Raw genomic sequence first — 19,627 nt, 5'->3', positions numbered from 1 at the left:
CTAATTATAAAATCTAACTTAATAAATCACATAAACCTTTATGCCATCCACATACAATTTCTTTTCGTTTTATAAATGTCCTTTTCCTATGCCCACTTACCAACCACAATGGATATTCTGCCACATGAACTAGTCTGAGCTCTACTAATTCCAGAATTTCAGTCATGAATTTCCATTTCTTCCCATTTCCTCTGTCACAACTGAAATCTTCAGTATTAACTGTTTATTAATGTAAGCATTTAGTTATTGTGCAACCTCTTCTGCCTTCAGGTCACCTGATGCACTACCATTAAAGTGATATTTTCCAAGATGCTAATTGTGTATTCCTCACTGTAAACTCATTTACTAGGCTTCCATCATGAAGTTCAAACATTTTAGCATACTTCGATGTATAATCTTGCCTCTATACATTTTTTTTCATTTCCTGCTTTTAACTCAAACAAATTTTAAACCCTAACAGTTTTCCAAAAACACTGCTTATGATTACATCTTTGTGACTATGTATTTTTTCACTAAAACAACCTTGTCCTATTGTTTTCTATCGAATAACACCCCAACCCCTTTCCTTAAGACCCCACTCCTATGTCCTGAATTTGTGAACTGTTTCTATACCCTTCACCCAAAACAACACCACTATTTCTTTGTTTTCACATCTTATTGTATACAACCTCATCAGCACTTATCACAATAGTTATAGTTATAAGTTTATAGATCATTTTCATTCACTTGACTATGAACTCTTTAAGGGCAATCTACTCCCAGCATTTAATCTCTAATGCATAGGAGATACTCAATAAAATGTTTCTTAAATGAATAAAGATTGATTTAAAAAAAAGAATGAAGATCAATGACAAAAACAATTACTAAGTTTTTCATATTGCCAATTAGAACACAGGATATTTTCTAACTGACACAGTTGTTATATTGTAGTTTTGCTTTTTCAGTGTAGAGCAGCTGTCCAAAATGGTAGCCAACAGTCACATTCTGTTGTTGGGCACTTGAAATATGGCTAGTCCAAGTCAAAATGTGCTGTGACTGTAGAATGTATTCTATATTTCAAAGGCCTAATACAAAAAAACACTGTGAAATATCTCAATTTTGTATGCTGGATTTCATGACAAAATAATACTTTTGCATACGGGGGTTAAATAAAAGTTAAAATAAATAATATCAATTTTAACTTTCATTTTAGTGTTTTTAATATGATTACTAATAAATTAAAATTAATCTATGTGGTTCACATTACATTTCTATCGAATAATGATTTTCAAAAAAATACAATGACAAACTAGAAAATCACACTGTTGATGTTAATAATATTAGTCTGAGAACAGGGACAGAAGGGTGAACTTCTCTTAATATATATGGAGACAGAGTTGATTTAAAGCTGGGGACTGGATATATCTGAATATCTGGTTTTTGATTCTTAGCCAAGATTTAAGGATGGTGGGATTTTTGATGAAGTGTTCAAGTTCTAAAACTTCCTTGTTAACCCTCAGGGCACTGACAGGCAAATTGGATGTATCAATTAAAAGGCCTTACTGAGTTTCTCCTGGAACTATCCAGAAGCCAGATTTTGGTGGATGTACCTGGATACTCAGCATAACTGTTGTGTGTCAGTAAGTGCCATGGGGAGCATGCTTATAGGGGATGTTTCAGAATGCTTATCTGCATTCTTTTCTCTTGCTATATTATATCCTTTGCCTTTAAATAAAAGCCTAACTTAAGGATGCTAAGGAATGTGGTAAGTCCTTTCTGGAGAAAATTTTAAATTCTATAAAGAACTAAAGTATGGATTTATTTTATGCTTCAGATGAACCCTAAAAGTAGATGAACAGAATTCTGTGTATATTTCATCCTAACTTGAATTTTTCTTAAACTTTGATTCTATTTTTTCTTTAGTGACTCTTAATAGAATAAAAGTTCCCCAATCTTGGTTTACTTGTTGATAAGTAGATTGATTGTACTGATGAATAAGCGCTAGAAACTAAATTTAAAATGTCATTTTCTACTTTAGACATCTATTGATTTTGACTGCTTAGGATCTCCATTTCCTTAGGGAATCATCTGATTCTGGCAAAGTTGACAATCAGAAAATCTCATTCTGCTACATATCATCCCCAGGGCTGTCATGTGGGGCACTGGCCCAACAAAACACATAACAAGGTCACAACTTCAAGGTTAAGAATATGAGCCATCAAGTTATTCCTCGTAAATAATGAATAACGAAAGCCTATCTGTCACAGGAGAAAAACAGACCAAAAGAAAAAAGCAGAGTCTACCTGTTAGGTGCAGAATACGCTGAACTATGTTATCTGCAGGGCAGGCTGAACAAATGTTAGCTGCAGGATGGCTCAGGCACTCAAACCTCCCTCTGTCTGGTCCTTTATCACCTGTTTGAGTCAAAGCTGAACATTCAACCCCCACTCAAGGCTGAACACTCAACCCCCCCTTGTGCCAACAAGGCTGCTTGCAGACACAGAGGCCCCATTAGATTTGGGCTATAAAAACTCCCTCCTGCTGGGCCTCTCTCTCTCTTGCTCTCTTGTTCTCTTGCTCTGTCTCTCTCTCTTGATCTCTTGGTCTCCCTTGAGTGCATGCTCTCCTCCCCCACCCCCCTCTCTCTTTCTCTCTTTTCTCCTCTGTTGCACTGCTGCAAAAAGATCTCTTGGTTGCTCAGAGTGTTGTGGTCACTTTCCTTTCACTTCCCCTACAGAAATACAGAATCCACAGTTCATCAAGATGAAATGACTTTGCAGAATCTACATAAATTAACTTCTGCTTACTTTTTACATATTCATAAAATTTTAAACCTTAAAATTCATCTTATTCAGGGGTTGGGGTTGTGGCTCAGTGATAGAGCACTTGCCTAGCATGTGCAAGGCTGGATTCAGCACCACATATACATAAATAAATAAAACAAAGGTCCATCAGCAACTAAGAAAAAAAAGTTAAAGAAAATTCATCTTGTTCAATCCTGCCATTAAACATATAATGAAACTAAATCCCAGAGAATAGAAATTATCTCCACAATGTATTTCATATGTAACAAGGTTAGAATAGGTTTCAGGTTTTCTAGTTGCCAAGGAAATGTTTTTTGATATCATGGAAACTGGATTAAAGAGAGCTATCACATTTTGTTTAAGGAGTCAAAAAATCACCTATTGTGTTTTATAGTGAAGAAAAATTTAATTTAGCATTTCTAAAACTTCTTTGACAATTACATACTTCTTAGACCAAATAACTCATCAATAAGAAAAAAATAAACAGTATTTGTGAACTATATTTTTGAAAACTAATCTATCCTTCCAGATTTGTATTTACTAGAATCACACATTTATAGCACCTAATAATTTCCAGGTACTTTTACTTACATATTGCTTATATGATTCATACCTAAAATAGTACTTATACAGTGGAACCAATAAATATTTATTGAATGAACATATATAATTCTCACAACCACGTGAAGAGGCCATATTAACTTTCATTATTATCTCTATTTATATATAAGAATAATGAGGTTCAGAAACATTAACCAACTTCACAGAACCAAAAACTATGGAACTAAAAGGCTATAACCACATATGTGTCTTTTGGAGTTAAAATCCCTTTAGGCTAATGTAACAATAAATCTTGTGAACACATTCTTCAAGGCTATCTTGACCTATTTTAAGTATGAAACCCTGTAACAATAAACATTAAAGTAAAATACTAGTAGGAGTTCAATTGGTTCCTGACTATCAAGGTAATACTATAAATGTTTTCCAAGACTAAGATACTTGAATAACTATTAGGTAGGTTTAAATTTAAAACACCAAAAATGTACAAAATTTTAAAAGTCTAGTAGATTCAAAGTAATTTGCCATAGCTGTTTGGCTAAAATTAAGATCAAGAGACCATAATAGAAGACAACAATGAGAAAAAAAGAACTATATTTTAACTAAAGTTAATATATATATATATATATATATATATATATATATATATATATATATATATATATTTTCACCTTTATTTTATTTATTTATTTTTATGTGGAACTGAGGATTGAACCCAGTGCCTCTCACATGCTAGGTGAGTGCTCTACCACTGAGCCACAACCCCAGCCCCAAAAGAACTAAATTTCAATTCATCAACAGATAGTTGTTATTCTGAAAATTATGTATCACAAATATCATATGTAAAGAATAGATACACATACCACAACAAGATATATAAATCATATCTCTGTACTTTACTATATCAAAATGGACACGACTTTGCCATGGAACTCAGTTGTGAACACAAAACTGCTTTAGTAAGTTATATACCACCAACAATAAGTTAATAAGTAAGTAATAAAAAAGATTAGAACTCTTAGAATTCATATTTTAAAAGTATGAATTATTTGTATAAAATAAAATAACACTATTTTATCTTTTTGGGATTATAAAAGTTATATTTATTCACCATGGTACATTTACTGCATTCCCCTAGGAAAAGGGAGAACTATTTTTGAATCCAATTTGTACATATAAAAGTTTGTACAAATTATGTGTAGCACATAAAGGCCTCTGTTACACCTAAAATCCAGACACTACTATTTGGGTATTCCTGCTTCAGGGTCTCCAGTTTATCAAGTCTGTTCCATAGAAAATAAAAACTACAATTATACTCAGTCTTGCTGTTAACACTTAGAAATTATTTTAAAATATAATAAAATAAAAATTTCCTTAGCTTTTAAACTCAAAAAATTCTATTAACTGGGAGTGAATACATTTTGTTAACAATTTTAACAGTATGACAAATTCATACCTTATTGTAGTTTGGCTTTTATAAATTTTTTTAAAAAATCACCTTAGTTGTGACATTATCTTTCTAACTTATGGCTATTTCAAAAGGTCATTGTCAAAATATTTACCGAATACTTTAAAAAAATAATAATATTACTTGACAAAATAATATAACACCTTAAGGAATCAGAAAATATTAAAAGTCTTTGGCTATGCAACTAAAAGGCCATTCTTCCAACAGAATAGAGCATAGTCACTTCAGAAACATTGTAAAAAAACAAAGCATAACAGAAATATGCATAGAAATCAAACACTATTTTATATAAGTAAATAAATAAATAAAATAAAATTCTGACCACCTACATTTAGACTACTATATTGGACAACAAAAGCCATATTTACATTTTGTTTGGATTCTAATTCTGAGAAAAGATAGTAAGTCAAATATTCTTTATCTTACTGGTTTAAAAATAATTTTAGCTAATGATCCTTTTCTAACACACTACAAACATTGTAGAGACTGATTTATATGATTTATAAAGTTTGCTCTTAAAGACCTGTTCGTAGTATGAAAAACAAAAACAAGATTAGATTAAAAAAAGTTATTACTTGGCAATATTAGAGTAATAATTGAGGTAGGAAACATCAATAGATACCAAAATTAGAGGGAAAAGTCTGATGAGTAGCAGTATGCACATAATCTCAAAGAAAGTAATTCATATCAACATACTTATTGATAATATAAATTAAAAATACTTAATTTCAAAGGGAAAAAGAATAAGTTTATAGTAGAGACACAGCACACATATTCCTAATCAAGGAATCAAAAGATACTGCCAATATGAGAGAAAGAAAAAATAAGTTTGGGGGCTAGAGGTGGAACTCAGTGGTAAAGTGCTTAGCTAGAATGAGGTAGGCCCTGTGTTCCATTCCCAAGAGCACACGCACAAAAGGTTTTACTTGAGAAGATGTAAAAATAATAAGGACAGTGGAAGGAGACGGTCATCATTATACCAAATTCATGTATGAAGATGTAAATTTGGTGTCAACATAACATATGTACAAACAGAGATTTGATAAACTGTGGTATAAAGGTGTATTAAGAATTTTAATGCAAAAAAATTATGAATGTAATGTACTCCACTACTGTCATGTAAGAAATACTAAAAAAATCATAAAAAATTAAAAATAATAATACATTATAATCTCTCTAGGATATGCTGCTAAAAAAGTGCAACCTGAATCTAATCATGAGAAAACATCAGGCAATACTGAAGCACATTTATGTACAAAATAAGTGCTTAATAATTTTTATAATTTACCTGATATGAAAGTTAAAAACAAAAAAAAGGGCTCAATAACTGTTCCAGATTTTAAAGACTGAAGAAACATTGCAACCAAATCTAATTAACACGCAGTATTTTCTGATAAAAGACAAAACTTGTTGAGAGGAGAAAGTTTTATTAGGAAAAAAAAAAAATATATATATATATATATACATGTATATATATGTTTGTGTGTATGTGTGTGTGTGGGCATGCACGCGCACACACACACACACCATAGAATAATTAGGGGTGACTGGGCACTATAGCAACTATGGTTTCAAAAAGAAAATGCACTTAGCGCTTTCTTTTTATTGCAATATTGCAATGCTGGGGATTGAACCTTGGGTTTGCAAATGCTAGGTTAAGTGCTCTACTTCTGAACGACACCTCCAGTCCTAGTACTATTCTTTAAAAGAAAAAACAGATAAACTTCAAGATGCAATAGCATCATTATATATTTCTACTATCTTTGATACTAGTTGTATTTTCTTCTGAATTTGAAAGGAAAGGTGTTTGAGCTAACTGCCCTTATCTCTACTTTTTGGGTTTTCTAAATTTTCTAGATTTCCCAGTGGGGTTAGAGGATTCTAAGACTTACGGGAATTTTCAAGAGTATCAACAAGATTAGGAACCTAGGCATTAATGAAAGAAAGAAGAAAAATACACTAAGAAAAACTAAAATCTACTATCATAACGGATATATTCTAGATTCACTTGTAAATAGCCCTGCTGCAAATTTTTTAAAGTAAGTGTTTTTCCAGCAGAGGACTCTTATTACAGAGCAATAGTAAAGTATATCTTGATGTCAAGAATTGCTATTCTCACAGGAACAGAAGCCTAAAAACCCATACTGCCACAGACAGATAAAACTTGTTTTTTAATTTTATTGTTTCTTTAATATCAATATAGCAATAACTCAGAATATTTAGAAAGTGATTATTTATATTTAAAGCAAGAAATGAAATATTAGCAATAGCTATAAAGATTATCTTTTATTATTATCAGTTTATAATAGTTTCTTTAAATGTGATTTCTCTAAATTTCTCAGGAAGAATTCTCTTGGATTAGGGATGGAGAATTCAGATCGATCCAAAAAATATGGATTCAAAATTAAAAGAGGACTTCTTAATTCAGCTTTAATAAATAACCTAATACAATTTTCACAGCAGTTTTTAAAATACTATATATACAGAAAAAAAAAGTTAATATAGCAGGCCAGAGACTGCTATCCCTAGAAAAATCTACTTGCAAATTTACCTTTTGGTTGATGTCTGGGACTTTGCCTTTTGAGGCAGCTCCCATTATTATCTGACTGATAAGGTTGGATCACTGTGCCTCACTGTTGAACAAAGAAAGTAGTTTATGCTGAACCTCTACTTTCCTTCTGGGAATCTGGAATTTTGGTACATGCTAAAGCCTATATGACGAACAATAAAAACACACAGGCTCAGGTGAGCTTATTTGATAGATAATATTTCTCACATGTGGTAACAACAACTCACTGCTAGAATGATGAAGTATGTCCAACATAACTCCATGGGGAGAGGGCTCTTGGAAGATTGAACTTACTTTTCTCCATATTTTATACAAGTGCCTTTTCCCTTTGCCAATTTTGCTCTATGTTCTTTTGCAGTAATAAATCACAATTGCAATATGACTATATGCTGAGTCCTGAGAGTCTTCCCAGTCAATCGTTAAATCTGGGATAAATTGGGAACACTCAAATCCCAAGTTTAATGTATAAAATTCATCCTATAGAGGTACGCCTGTTTCAAGCACATTGTTTCATATAACACTGACAACTTGCAAGTGATAGCTTTAAGATGACAAAAGCTTAGAGTCCTACCTCACTCAAAAGACCATTTGCTTTTTGGATTACTAAAGAAATGATATTCAAAAGATGAAATATCATATTAAATAAATACAATATTCATTAAAAACTGAACAAACACAAAAGCAAACTCAAAAAACAAAGAGTTTATGTTATAATTCAAGAAGTATTTAAAATCAAGGTATTCTTACCATGTGGTGTGATTGTCTGTACAGGCTTAGCAGGGGACCTCACATTCCAGATGGTCAAGGTACCATCTGAATGACTGCAAATAAATTGTTTTCCTTCATGATGCCAAGCAACAGAGTGAATAGCCTAAAGAAGAAGGAAAAAGAATTTCATTTTTCAAAATTATTTAAATATCAAACCTATCATAAATAGTTTTATAATGATTTTTTATTTTAAATTCTTTTTATATTTTCCAAGCTGAAATCAATGTTAACTTTACTTTCCCAAAATTTAGCATTCTTGAAACACACAGAGATTTTATTTCATATTGACAATGTTTTAATTCCTTTCAATTATTTTACCTTTTTTATTTATATATGACAGCAGAATGCATTACAATTCTCATTACACATATATAGTACAATTTTTCATATCTCTGGTTGTATACATAGCATATTTACACCAAGTCGTGTCTTCATATCTGTACTTTGGATAATAATGATCATCACATTCCACCATCATTAATAACCCCATGCCCCCTCCCTTCCCCTCCAACCCCTCTGCCCTATCTAGAGTTCTTCTATTCTTCCCATCTCCCGCCGCTCCATATGCCACTATGAATTAGCCTCCTTATATCAAAGAGAACATTTGGCATTTGATTTTTTGGGAATGGCTAACTTCACTTAGCATTATCTTCTCTAACTCCATCTATTTACCTGCAAATGCCATGATTTTATTCTCTTTTATTGCTGAGTAATATTCCATTGTGTATATATGACACATTTTTTTTTATCCATTCATCTATTGAAGGGTATCTAGGTTGGTTCCACAGTTTAGCTATTGTGAGTTGAGCTGCTATAAACATTGATGTGCCTGTGTCCCTGTTTTTAAGTCCTTTTGGGTACAAGCTGAGGAGAGGGTCAGCTGGGTCAAATGGTGGTTTCATTCCCAATTTTCCAAGGAATCTCCATACTGCTTTCCATATTGGCTGCACCACTGTGCATTCCACCAGCAGTGTATGAGCGTACCTTTTTCCCCATATCCTCGCCAACACTTATTGTTGTTTGTATTCATAAGAGCTGCCATTCTGACTGGAGTGAGATGAAATCTTAGAGTGGTTTTGTTTTGCATTTCTTTAACTGCTAGTGATGATGAACATTTTTTCATATATTTGTTGACTGATTGTACATCATCTTCTGAGAAGTGTCTCTTTGGGTCTTTGGCCCATTTGTTGATTGGGTTATTTGTTTTTGTGGTATTTAACTTTTTGAGTTCTTTATATATCCTAGAGATTAGTGCTCTATCTGATGTGTGAAGGGTAAAGATTTGCTCCCAAGATGTAGGCTCTCTATTCACCTCACAGATTGTTTCTTTTGCTGAGAAGAAGTTTTTTAGTCTGAGTCCATTCCATTTATTGATTCTTGATTTTAATTCTTGCACCACAGGAGTCTTATTAAGGAAGTTGGGGTCTAATTCCACATAATGGTGATTAGGGTCTACATTTTCTTTTGTTAGATGCAGGGTGTCTGGTTGTATTCCTAAGTCCTTGATCCATTTTGAGTTGAGTTTTGTGCATGGTGAGAGATAGGGGTTTAATTCCATTTTGTTGCATATGGATTTCCAGTTTTCCCAGCACCATTTGTTGAAGAGGCTATCTTTTCTCCAGTGCATGTTCTTGGCACCTTTGTCTAATATAAGATAATTGTAGTTTTGTGGGTTAGACTCTGTGTCCTCTATTCTGTACCAGTGGTCTACCAGTGTGTTTTGGTGCCAATACCATGCTGTTTTTGTTACTCAATTATTTTACTTCTTAAGGAATATCTGACAATGACATATATACTATGGACAAGTTTAGGAAAACAAAATGTATTCCTATAGTTTTTCAGAATAAATCACCACTAAATATAAATAAGTTATTACAATGAATATCCCATTGCAAAAAGTAGTTACATTGAGAGATTATAATTTTTTTAAAGTAAATAAAATACAAAGTAGCAAAATGTAGATTTGAAAATAAAAGTAATAAATAAATTTCAGAATGAACTTCAAGACACATTCTCTAATTCTCACAGTAATTGCTGAGACAAGTTTTAATCTGAAGAAACTCATCTTCTGGCCAGAAACTTTTACACTACTGAGCCTCTATCTGGAAACTATTTTTATATAACTAGAGCAGACTACCCTTCCATTTTTGTCTTCTTCTTCTTATTATTATTATTATTAGTTTGTAAATTTTTTAAAAAATCACTTCCCCAAATCCTCTTTAAATTACTTTATATCTCAAGAGGATACCTTTTCATTCTTAATAGTTCTTAACTGTTCTTCAGTAAACTGAGCAACTGACTTTACTTCCATAAGTTCATGCTATTATATCATTGCTCTTGGTTCATGTTAAAATGTTTTGTATTTGAATTTCAGTGCAGGTGTTTCCAGGGGTAGTTTAGACATTTTAGAAATTATTATATATAGAATTGTTCATTATTATTGACTGTCAAAAATTTTAAATTTTAACAAAATACTTTCTAAACTCTTCCCCAATATTTATGTTCTGTTCAATGTTATATAAGATTAATTTTATGAATGATATTGATTTTATTACTTTTTTTGAATTCAGTGCCTTGTGCATGCGAGGCAAGCACTCTACCAACTGAGCTATGTCCCCAGCCCATGACTGAATTTTTTTTGAGTCCCTCTATATTTCTGTAAAAATTAGTGATATTTTCTTTCTTATGTCTAGTATGGGCAATCTGTATTTTTTATTTTCCTCATTATTCTCACTACATGTTTATCAATTTCATTGATTCTCACAAATATTTAGCTTTTTACTCAATTTTCTCTATTGTTTTTTATTTCATTGATTTTTTTCCTCTTTATTATTTCAATTTTGAGGGCTTACTTTGAATTAAATTTTCTCTTTTTCTTCTAGGTTTTTTTTTTTTTTCCTTGTGGTAGAAACTGAGGTCACGAATTAGAAAACTTTCTGGTTTTCTAATATATGCATTGAATTCTACAGTGGCATCCGCAGACTTCAACATTTTTTTTTTTTTCAGTTCAAAGTACTTTCTAATTTCCCTTGAGTTTTCTCCTTTGACTTGTAGGTTATTTCGAAGTATGTTGTTTCACTTTCATGTACTTATAGATTTTTCCCATATCTTTTAATAATTAATTTCTAATTTAATCTTATCAAGAAAATAATATTTGCTATAATTTAATATTTGATTTTATGGCATTAAATATGGCCCATTTTAGTGAAGGTTTCTATCTTAGTCTGTTAATAATTAGCCCTTCCATCCTTTTTTTTTTAAATTTGTGCTAACATTAATTTTTCTTCCTTTCTTTCTAACACCCGTGTCTTTAAAAATGGATTTTTTATAGAGTATATAGTTAGTATGTAGTCTTGCTTTTTCTTATGCAATCTAGACAATATCTATCTTTTAATTGGGGTATTTAAACCATTAATATGAAAACTGATATAGCTGGGCTTTAATCAACCATCTTACAATTTGTTCACTGTTCTTATCACCTATTTTTTTTAATATTTTCCCTCTTCTTTTGCCTTACTTTGAATATTTTTAAAATTTCATTTCTCTTCAGCTTAGCTTTTGAGTTGCTAGTATTGCTGCTTTTGTTATTTCCTTTAGGATTAAAAATGGATATGTTTAACTTGCCTTGGTCAACCATTATACAATATTATACTATGTCAAATACAGTATAATAATCTTACAACAGTATTGTCTTTTGACCTTCACACTATTGTCCATGTTTTAATTCTACATATGTCATAAACTCTTATCATGCATTAGCATATGTGTGTGTGTGTGTGTGTGTGTGTGTGTGTGTGTTACTGAGGACTGAATACAAGAGTGTTCTACCAGTGAGCTTCATTCCCAACCCTTTTTATTTTTACTTTGAGAAAGGGTCTAAATTGCTGAGGTTTTCCTGGAACCTGTAATCCTCTTGTGTCAGTCTCCTGCATCACTGGCATAACAGGCATATACCACTATGCCCAGCTATACTGCATTGTAATTATATTTAATTTGAATAATAATGACTTCTTATAGAGATTTTAAAACATAAGAAAACTTTTATTTTACCCACATATTCCTTTCCAATGGATTTTTTCGAAACCTTACACTTATGCACTAATCAATAATAAAATGAAGATTAGGTATGGCAAGCCTTCTGCCAACTTCTAAAACTCTCTAGACATCTCTTTGCTGTCTGGTACCTTGCTGATTTCCTTTGTCTACAGAATCCTGTCCTATATACTACCTGCTGTGACACTACTGAAAACTATGGTTGCACGTACAGTGTCCAGTTTCTTTGCTTAAGATAAAAAGGTAAATCTAATTCCCGTGGCTCAATAATAGATTAAGACAAGATTACTATTTAAATTTATAAAATCCAAAACCAAAAAAGTCAGTTTTAAAAATATGTTTTCAGAGAATAAAATTATGGCATTTTCAGGTAAGTGGATGGAGCTGGAGAATATCATGCTAAGCAAAATAAGCCAATCCCCAAAACTAGGGACCATATGTTTTCTCTGATAAATGGATGCTAATCCATAATGGCATTAGGAAGCATGAGATGGGTGGAGAACTTTGGATGGGGCCAAGGGAAGGGGAGGGCATGGGGTAGGAACTATGATGGAATGTGATGGACATCATTACCCTAGGTACATATGTGATTGCACAAATGGTGTGACTCTATTTCATGTGCAACCAGAGGAGTGGAAAATTCTGCTCCATTTGTGTACAATAAATCACAAAGCTTTCTGCTATCATGTATAATTGATTAGAACTAATAAAAAATAAATAAGTTTTAAAAAATATGCTTTCAATTCTACAAGAAACTTTTAGAGAAATAATAAAAACTTTATTCAAAAAAATTTTTAATTTGAAGATCTTGATTCATGAGAAACAAACAGTATGATGTTATGACTAAAAAGGAAATTACTTTTGGTCAGATATATTATGCTTAATATGCAAGCATTTACAAAGTATTCAAAGTATTGCTGTAATTACCCAATTCAGTCTGTCCTTGAGTAACAATGTTTCAGTATGAAAGCGTAACTCACATTTTATCTTAAAGAGATAAAACCACTTACACATTTCCTAGCAATAGCTTTATTCACAGGAATGGAAAACCATAAATATCCCAGTATCCAAATCATGATGCCAGCTACTGTTTGACACCAAAACACACACACACACACACAATCAAAAAACAAAAAACTCTGCCATAATTCCATGGCAAAATATCTTACTTTGCTAGGCATAATGGTGCATGCCTGTAATCCCAGCAACTTGGGAGGCTGAGACAGGAGCATCACAAGCTCAAAGCCAGCCTTAGCAATGGCAAAGCACTAAGCAACTCAATGAGAACCTGTCTCTCAATTAAAAAAAAAAAAAAATAGGACTGGGGATATGATTTAGTGGTTGAGTGCCCTGAGTTCAATCCCCAGTACCAAGAAAAAGAAAAGAAAAAAAAAAGAAAGAAAGAAAAGAAAAAAAATCTTATTTTAAGTTTGGTTGAGGATAAAAAAGATCAGTAAAAATCTTTTTAAAATTAGATAGCAAGGAAGCTATCCAAGAATATAGGATTATTACCAAGACCCAGGGGAATATATGGTTATCACCAAGACACAGGTTCACTGGCACAATTTGAAAAGCAATATAAATAATAACTTTAATGGACTAACATACATTATATGGCTCAATCATTAAGCACACAGTGAAAATGAAATAAAATTAAACTGCTTTATCACTGAGATTCCTAGAAAATAATCTCTTTGGAGCAAATACAGGTTGATTATTTGAAATGACTGAAACAGAAGTGTTTCAGATTTCAAAGTTTTTTTGATTCTGGAATATTTGCATAGATTTCACCTACTAAATATCCTTAATCCCAACCCCCCAAATACTCAATATTTTGAATGGTGCTCAAAAAGCATTTTGGAATAATTCAGATTTTGGACTTTCAGATTAGGAATGCTTAACATGTACCAAAATAAAGATTATGAATTCAGCATTTATTCTACTTCTGCTATATAAACAGTATTATTATAGAACCAACCAGCATAAGAGGAAGTTTCTCTTTTACTACAGAGAAGAAATGCATTTGCAACCACTTATGCATTAGAAGATCTAGGTCTTTAGCACCACAGACTGCCAATATCACTAACAGATGGGGATCCAGCTGATGGAAGAGTATCAGCATCATCAGTCTTGCTAAAAATGAAAAATGAACCTGAATTTGATCAAGCCTCATAAGCCATCCAATTTATAGGTAATTTGAGGGGAAGAAAAAAATGTCTTAAAAAAAAAAGGATGTTGGGGCTGGGGTTGGGGCTCAGTGGCAGAGCGGTTGCCTGTCACACGTGAGACAGGCACAGGGTTCAATGCTAAGCACCACATAAAAAAAAATAAACAAAATAAAGATATTTTTAAAAAAGATGTTAAAGACAATGAGGATGCAAACAGAAAAATAGAATATCTGGGAGACTAAATTGTCAAAAAATAAGTGACCAAAAGGAGGAGCCACATAAGGAAAGAAGGTGAGGAGTGAGTAAAAAGGCCTATAGATTAAAAAAGACTTAATTTAAAAGGCTTATAATTCAATCACAATCTTTATTCTGTTTTTTATCCTTCAGTTTTTGAGCATCTATTATTTGCCTTATTTGGACTATAAAGCAAGCAAACTATATAACACTTATCGATACAAAAGAAAAAATAGAACATATTTATGAATTTACTTTTAAATATACATAAACTCTCAGGAAGAATACATGAGAAATTGATAGCATGGTAACTACCTGTAAAGGAATTAGGTCACCAAATATGAGGAGTGGACAATTTTGTATCTTTTGAATTATTTGAATAAATTAATAATGGGAGAACAACCTACATTTTAGTGCAATTACATGGGTTATCTAAACTAAAAGCAACAAGTTCTTAGAGAAGGTGTTTTGAATTAGAGAAATGAAAACAGCTTTTATTAGCAAAAGTAATGTTGTTACCTCATCATATGTGTATCTATAGTCAGCTTTCTTTGATTTGAGGTCCCATAAGACTACTGTTCCAGATTCAAAGCCAATCAAAAGCTATAATAAAAGAAAAAGCCGCTTTATCTAGGGATGATTTTCTATTATATAAAATGTTTATTATATTCTATTATATAAAACGTAACTATTATCATTCATATCTTTCAAGTATAAATTATAATATAACTAAATGCTGTCACTGCCAGTTACTAATCACATAGATGGCAAATAAGAACACTGAATTGCATATTTATATGCCTTTGATAAGGGACTCAACATACATTTTGAAAAAGAAAAAAGTACATCCTATGCACACATTTTCACTAATAAATTAACCTTAAAGTTAATTACTAATAAAAATTAACATTTGTATGTGCTTTAGAAATAATAAACTTTTCAAATTCTGCACTTTCTCAGGCAATCTCACTAAATCAATATATTGATTAGTTCTAAATCATAAACAGCCTAGAAACTCTTCATGAGACTTAGGTACATCTTTCCAATGATGATATCATTGCTTATCTTTATTAGAACCTCTAAGTAAACATATTCAACATGAATTAATTACATCCTTCTCTTCTCAGTTTCTCTGGCATTCACTGTTGTCAGGTCTCTTTCACTATTCCTTATCACCACATTTATTCAGATGTTCCAGCCAGAAACACAAGGATCATCTTTAACTCTAGTTCCTCCCTCAACATGTAATAAAAAAACAAGTAAATTTAAGATTACATTCTCTTATCTTCCTAAATTATGTCCTTCCATCCCCAGTATCTTCATCATGGTTCAAGATATACAGATATCCTTTCTGTTCTCCTCGACTCTATTTTAACCCATTCCATATTGGAGCTAGAGTACAGTTAAAAAATGCAAATCAACAGGGTTATGTATGCTTCCACTTAAAGCTTTTTAATGGCCTTATTATTATTTTTAAGGTAAAGTTCAAATTCTATAACACAACGTACTGTAATGGCATATCTATTTCTTACCTTTTCAGCTTCATCCTTTACCACACTTAAAAATTAAATAACATTTCAAAAAATCTCAAATTATACAAAACTTAAAGAACATTTCAAAAAGCCTCTCCCTTAGTAACTGGAATTATAAAGAAAATTTAAGGGAAATGAGATATAGAGATAACTCTAACATAAGGCAATAAATGAAAAGCACTATAAAAACTACATAACTAAAATGTTAAAAGGAACCCCAGACCAAACTTTTTGTCCAATTTATCAGAAAATCAGGGAAAATATTTTGATTAAGCCAAATATAAATTAATAATTTAAATTTATTAAATTACTGAAATCATTGAAAGTATTTAAATTACGCTTATTATTTGCAATTAATAATTAAATTTTACTTATGCTTTAGTGTATCTTTGCTTTTTCAAATTACAAATCACTCTGATTCTTTTACTTGTATTACTTGAAAAACAAACCGTTAAGTGCATACAATATACAATCTTTATTAGCAATCTCAACTTTTCAGCATGTGGTCCTAGAATAGTTTGCATGTTTAAAAACACAAAAATCATGCATTTAAATAAAACAAAAATTTTAAGATAAGATTCTACCTTTCCCTCATCCATTGGATTATCACTTATATGGACAACAGGCCCTGGGTGAGATTTAGATGATCTAAGAAAAAAAAAAAAGAAAAGTTAAGATAGATATGTTTCTCAATTAAAAAATTTCAAAATGGATACATATTCATTACAAGAATAAATAAATAAATAAATAAATAATTACTTATAAAAGAAGAAGGCATTTCAGAAAGTATTCAATAACAGCTATATAGTTCTTAATAAGAATCACATTAGGAACCAGGGCAAATACACCAAAAGTTACATTCAAGTTGACACATGTCAACTAAATTTACAATTAAATACACTTTTTATGTAGAAAAGAATTTTCAATTTAGTCAAAGATTTCAGCAAAGTAAACCTATTTTCCTTATAGAAACCTTAAAGTTAATATTTTTAAACAGTACAGCATTTAAAACATTAATATTTTATTTTACTAGTACTCTCCAATTTGGGCATCTTGCCAAGTTCCAAAATTCTTACCAGAACAGGAAAAATTCTATTACATTTTTAAAAATTGACAAAGTAATGTCACCTATCAGAGAAAAAGAAGTCATCTAGATAAGAATATGCCTGAAATGCTGATACATTAGGAAAAAGTATACCCCTTGTTCATAAATTCTATAGGCTAAGAAACCACTCCACTTTATGAAAGTCTATGAAATTGTAGACGCCCAAACAAGGCCTACCCACTAGATGTCATGATCAAGTCAAAAAACAGACTCAAAAACCCATCTTACCAAGAAACTGATATATGCTAATGACATTCCTGCCATAGGAGGGAAAGCCAGTCTTAATACACTATTATAGCTACCCAGACACATTTAGAGACATGTCACAAAATTATCCTTGTATCAAAAAGACAAATATTGTAGGATGCAAAACAAGAGTATTTGTTTAAAAATAAAAGGAAACACTGAAAAAACATCTTGTTAATATCTTTAAACATTTATTTGCCTATCCAAACAACACAAAAAAAAATGTGTAGAAAGATAAGACACAAAAAAAATCTGTAAGAGTGAAAAGTTAGCATGAAAGATCCTTAGGGACAAGTTTTTGTTAATATTGGTAAATTTAAAAAAATCATCACTGAATCAAAATTAAGTATAATTAATCTCATAATTAACTGTAATACATTCACTTCAGCAAATATCTGCATTATACTTATTGATTATTAAATCATATCAAAGAAGTACTGTAGATCAAGATCATCTAAATTCTGTGAGCCTATCTGTGAATCATGACAAACATTTAAAAGAAAAATTAAAAAGATTAAAGAATTTTAAAAAATCATGTTCTTTAACTTATTAATAATTAAGATAATCTCATTAAACTTGTTTTGCAGTTTATACATATTTGAATATATGTACATGTAATGGTGTATATTAATCTATTTAAACATATAAAGCATTTAAATTTATAAACTGCCATGCCAAAAGGATAATATTTACAAAAGACTAACAAATCCTAATTAGATATCAAGACATCTGACACATACTTAGTTTCATATGGATTTACTGATTGGCTATTTTAAAATGATATTATCGAATAGGATACTGATACTTTATATATTGAACATTTGCTCAAACTCACAGTTCAATGGCTTTATTCCACATAATGACGTAGCCTGAGAGTGTGAAGGACTCCACATTGACAATATGTATATTACCTCGTTCAGTACCCACATAGAGCCACTTACTCTGGAAAGGCAGATGGCAAAATGTAACCCTGCAAGAGAAAATATATGTAAAAGGAAATAAGAAAAATGCCTGCCAAGTTTTACTGACTGCATTAACGAGTTAATTATGATGTAGCGATTCAAGGGAAGCAAAAATGATATACAACCATTAGACATATCTACTCATTGTGATTAATACTTAATAATGTTAAATCAACTTACACAAGGTCATATACTAAACAGATAGCGTGGAATGTTTGAAAAAAAGAGGAGTTTTGAAGTTAGCACGTCTCAAATCTGGCTACATCACTCATTGTGTAACCTTTAACCTATAAGCTTTAATTCCAATACCTCTGGTGAAAATAAACAATGATGATAATACGCAATAATATACAATGATAATAATCACTGTTAGACCATGAATAGTAATACTATGAATTAGATAAGATAAACTATGAAGAACATATATATGATCGGAATTCTACTGAATTTATAGATTGATTTGGGTAGAAGTGATATTTAAAGCTTTTTTATTCCTTCCTATGAAGTTCTACATTTGTTTAGAATTTCTTTCATCCTTCAGTGAAACTAATATTTTCTCCATACCAACCTTACATATATTTTTTTTCATGATCTGCATTTTACCCTCTATTTCTTTCCATTTCCCTTTGTGTAATTATGCTTTTAAGTTTATATAGTACAATTTAAGGTTACATTCTGCTGATTTTCAGATTGAGTCCAATCCGAAAATCTCAAAATTTTAGTAGACAAATTTGGCATATTAACAATGATCTTGACTACTGATATCGTTGACCTTATTTCTTCCATCTTTTTATTCTCATCATTTATGTTTTGATAACCATTACTGATTCATTTTCTTCATTCTTTTTTCCCCTCCTCTGTTGGTTCTAATGTTTTATATTTTCTGTTCTTTTAATGGTTATTCTTAAACTTTTAAAACACAGGTTTAACTGGATAGTTAGTCTAACATCTGAAACAATAATGGGGGACAGGAAGTATTAGGTAAGTGGTCTATTTTCTGAGTTCTATCAAAGGTGGCAAAGTTGTCAGTGAACAAAGACATAACAGTAGTTCCATAAGATTACTGCCTAGTGCCATCTTCATTTAAATACACTTTATGATGTTCATATTAGAATGAAATTAACAAAACATTTGACATGACATATTCTTATGTGTTGCAGTGATTTTTAGATACCAAATTT

At 31.2% G+C, this 19,627-nt stretch overlaps 1 protein-coding gene across 6 annotated transcripts in view; it reads right to left on the bottom strand.

The window, feature by feature from the left end:
• Stxbp5 (syntaxin binding protein 5) overlaps window positions 1–19,627 on the bottom strand; it is a 180,444-nt gene that overhangs the window by 107,267 nt on the left and 53,550 nt on the right. For all 6 annotated transcript variants that reach the window (XM_058573613.1, XM_046427358.2, XM_046427360.2 and 3 more), the window contains 4 exons: window positions 18,320–18,454; window positions 16,718–16,781; window positions 15,121–15,204; window positions 8,126–8,249 (listed from right to left, as the gene is read on the bottom strand). In XM_058573613.1, the coding sequence (XP_058429596.1) occupies window positions 8,126–8,249; window positions 15,121–15,204; window positions 16,718–16,781; window positions 18,320–18,454 (407 nt within the window). The remainder of the gene's footprint in view (window positions 1–8,125; window positions 8,250–15,120; window positions 15,205–16,717; window positions 16,782–18,319; window positions 18,455–19,627) is intronic.

Source organism: Marmota monax, unplaced genomic scaffold (assembly GCF_021218885.2).
Source record: "Marmota monax isolate L192 unplaced genomic scaffold, Marmota_monax_Labrador192_F-V1.1 WCK01_AAM20220418_F8-fsc00114, whole genome shotgun sequence".
Classification (NCBI taxonomy): domain Eukaryota; kingdom Metazoa; phylum Chordata; class Mammalia; order Rodentia; family Sciuridae; genus Marmota; species Marmota monax.
This window is presented reverse-complemented; position numbering and strand designations above follow the sequence as displayed.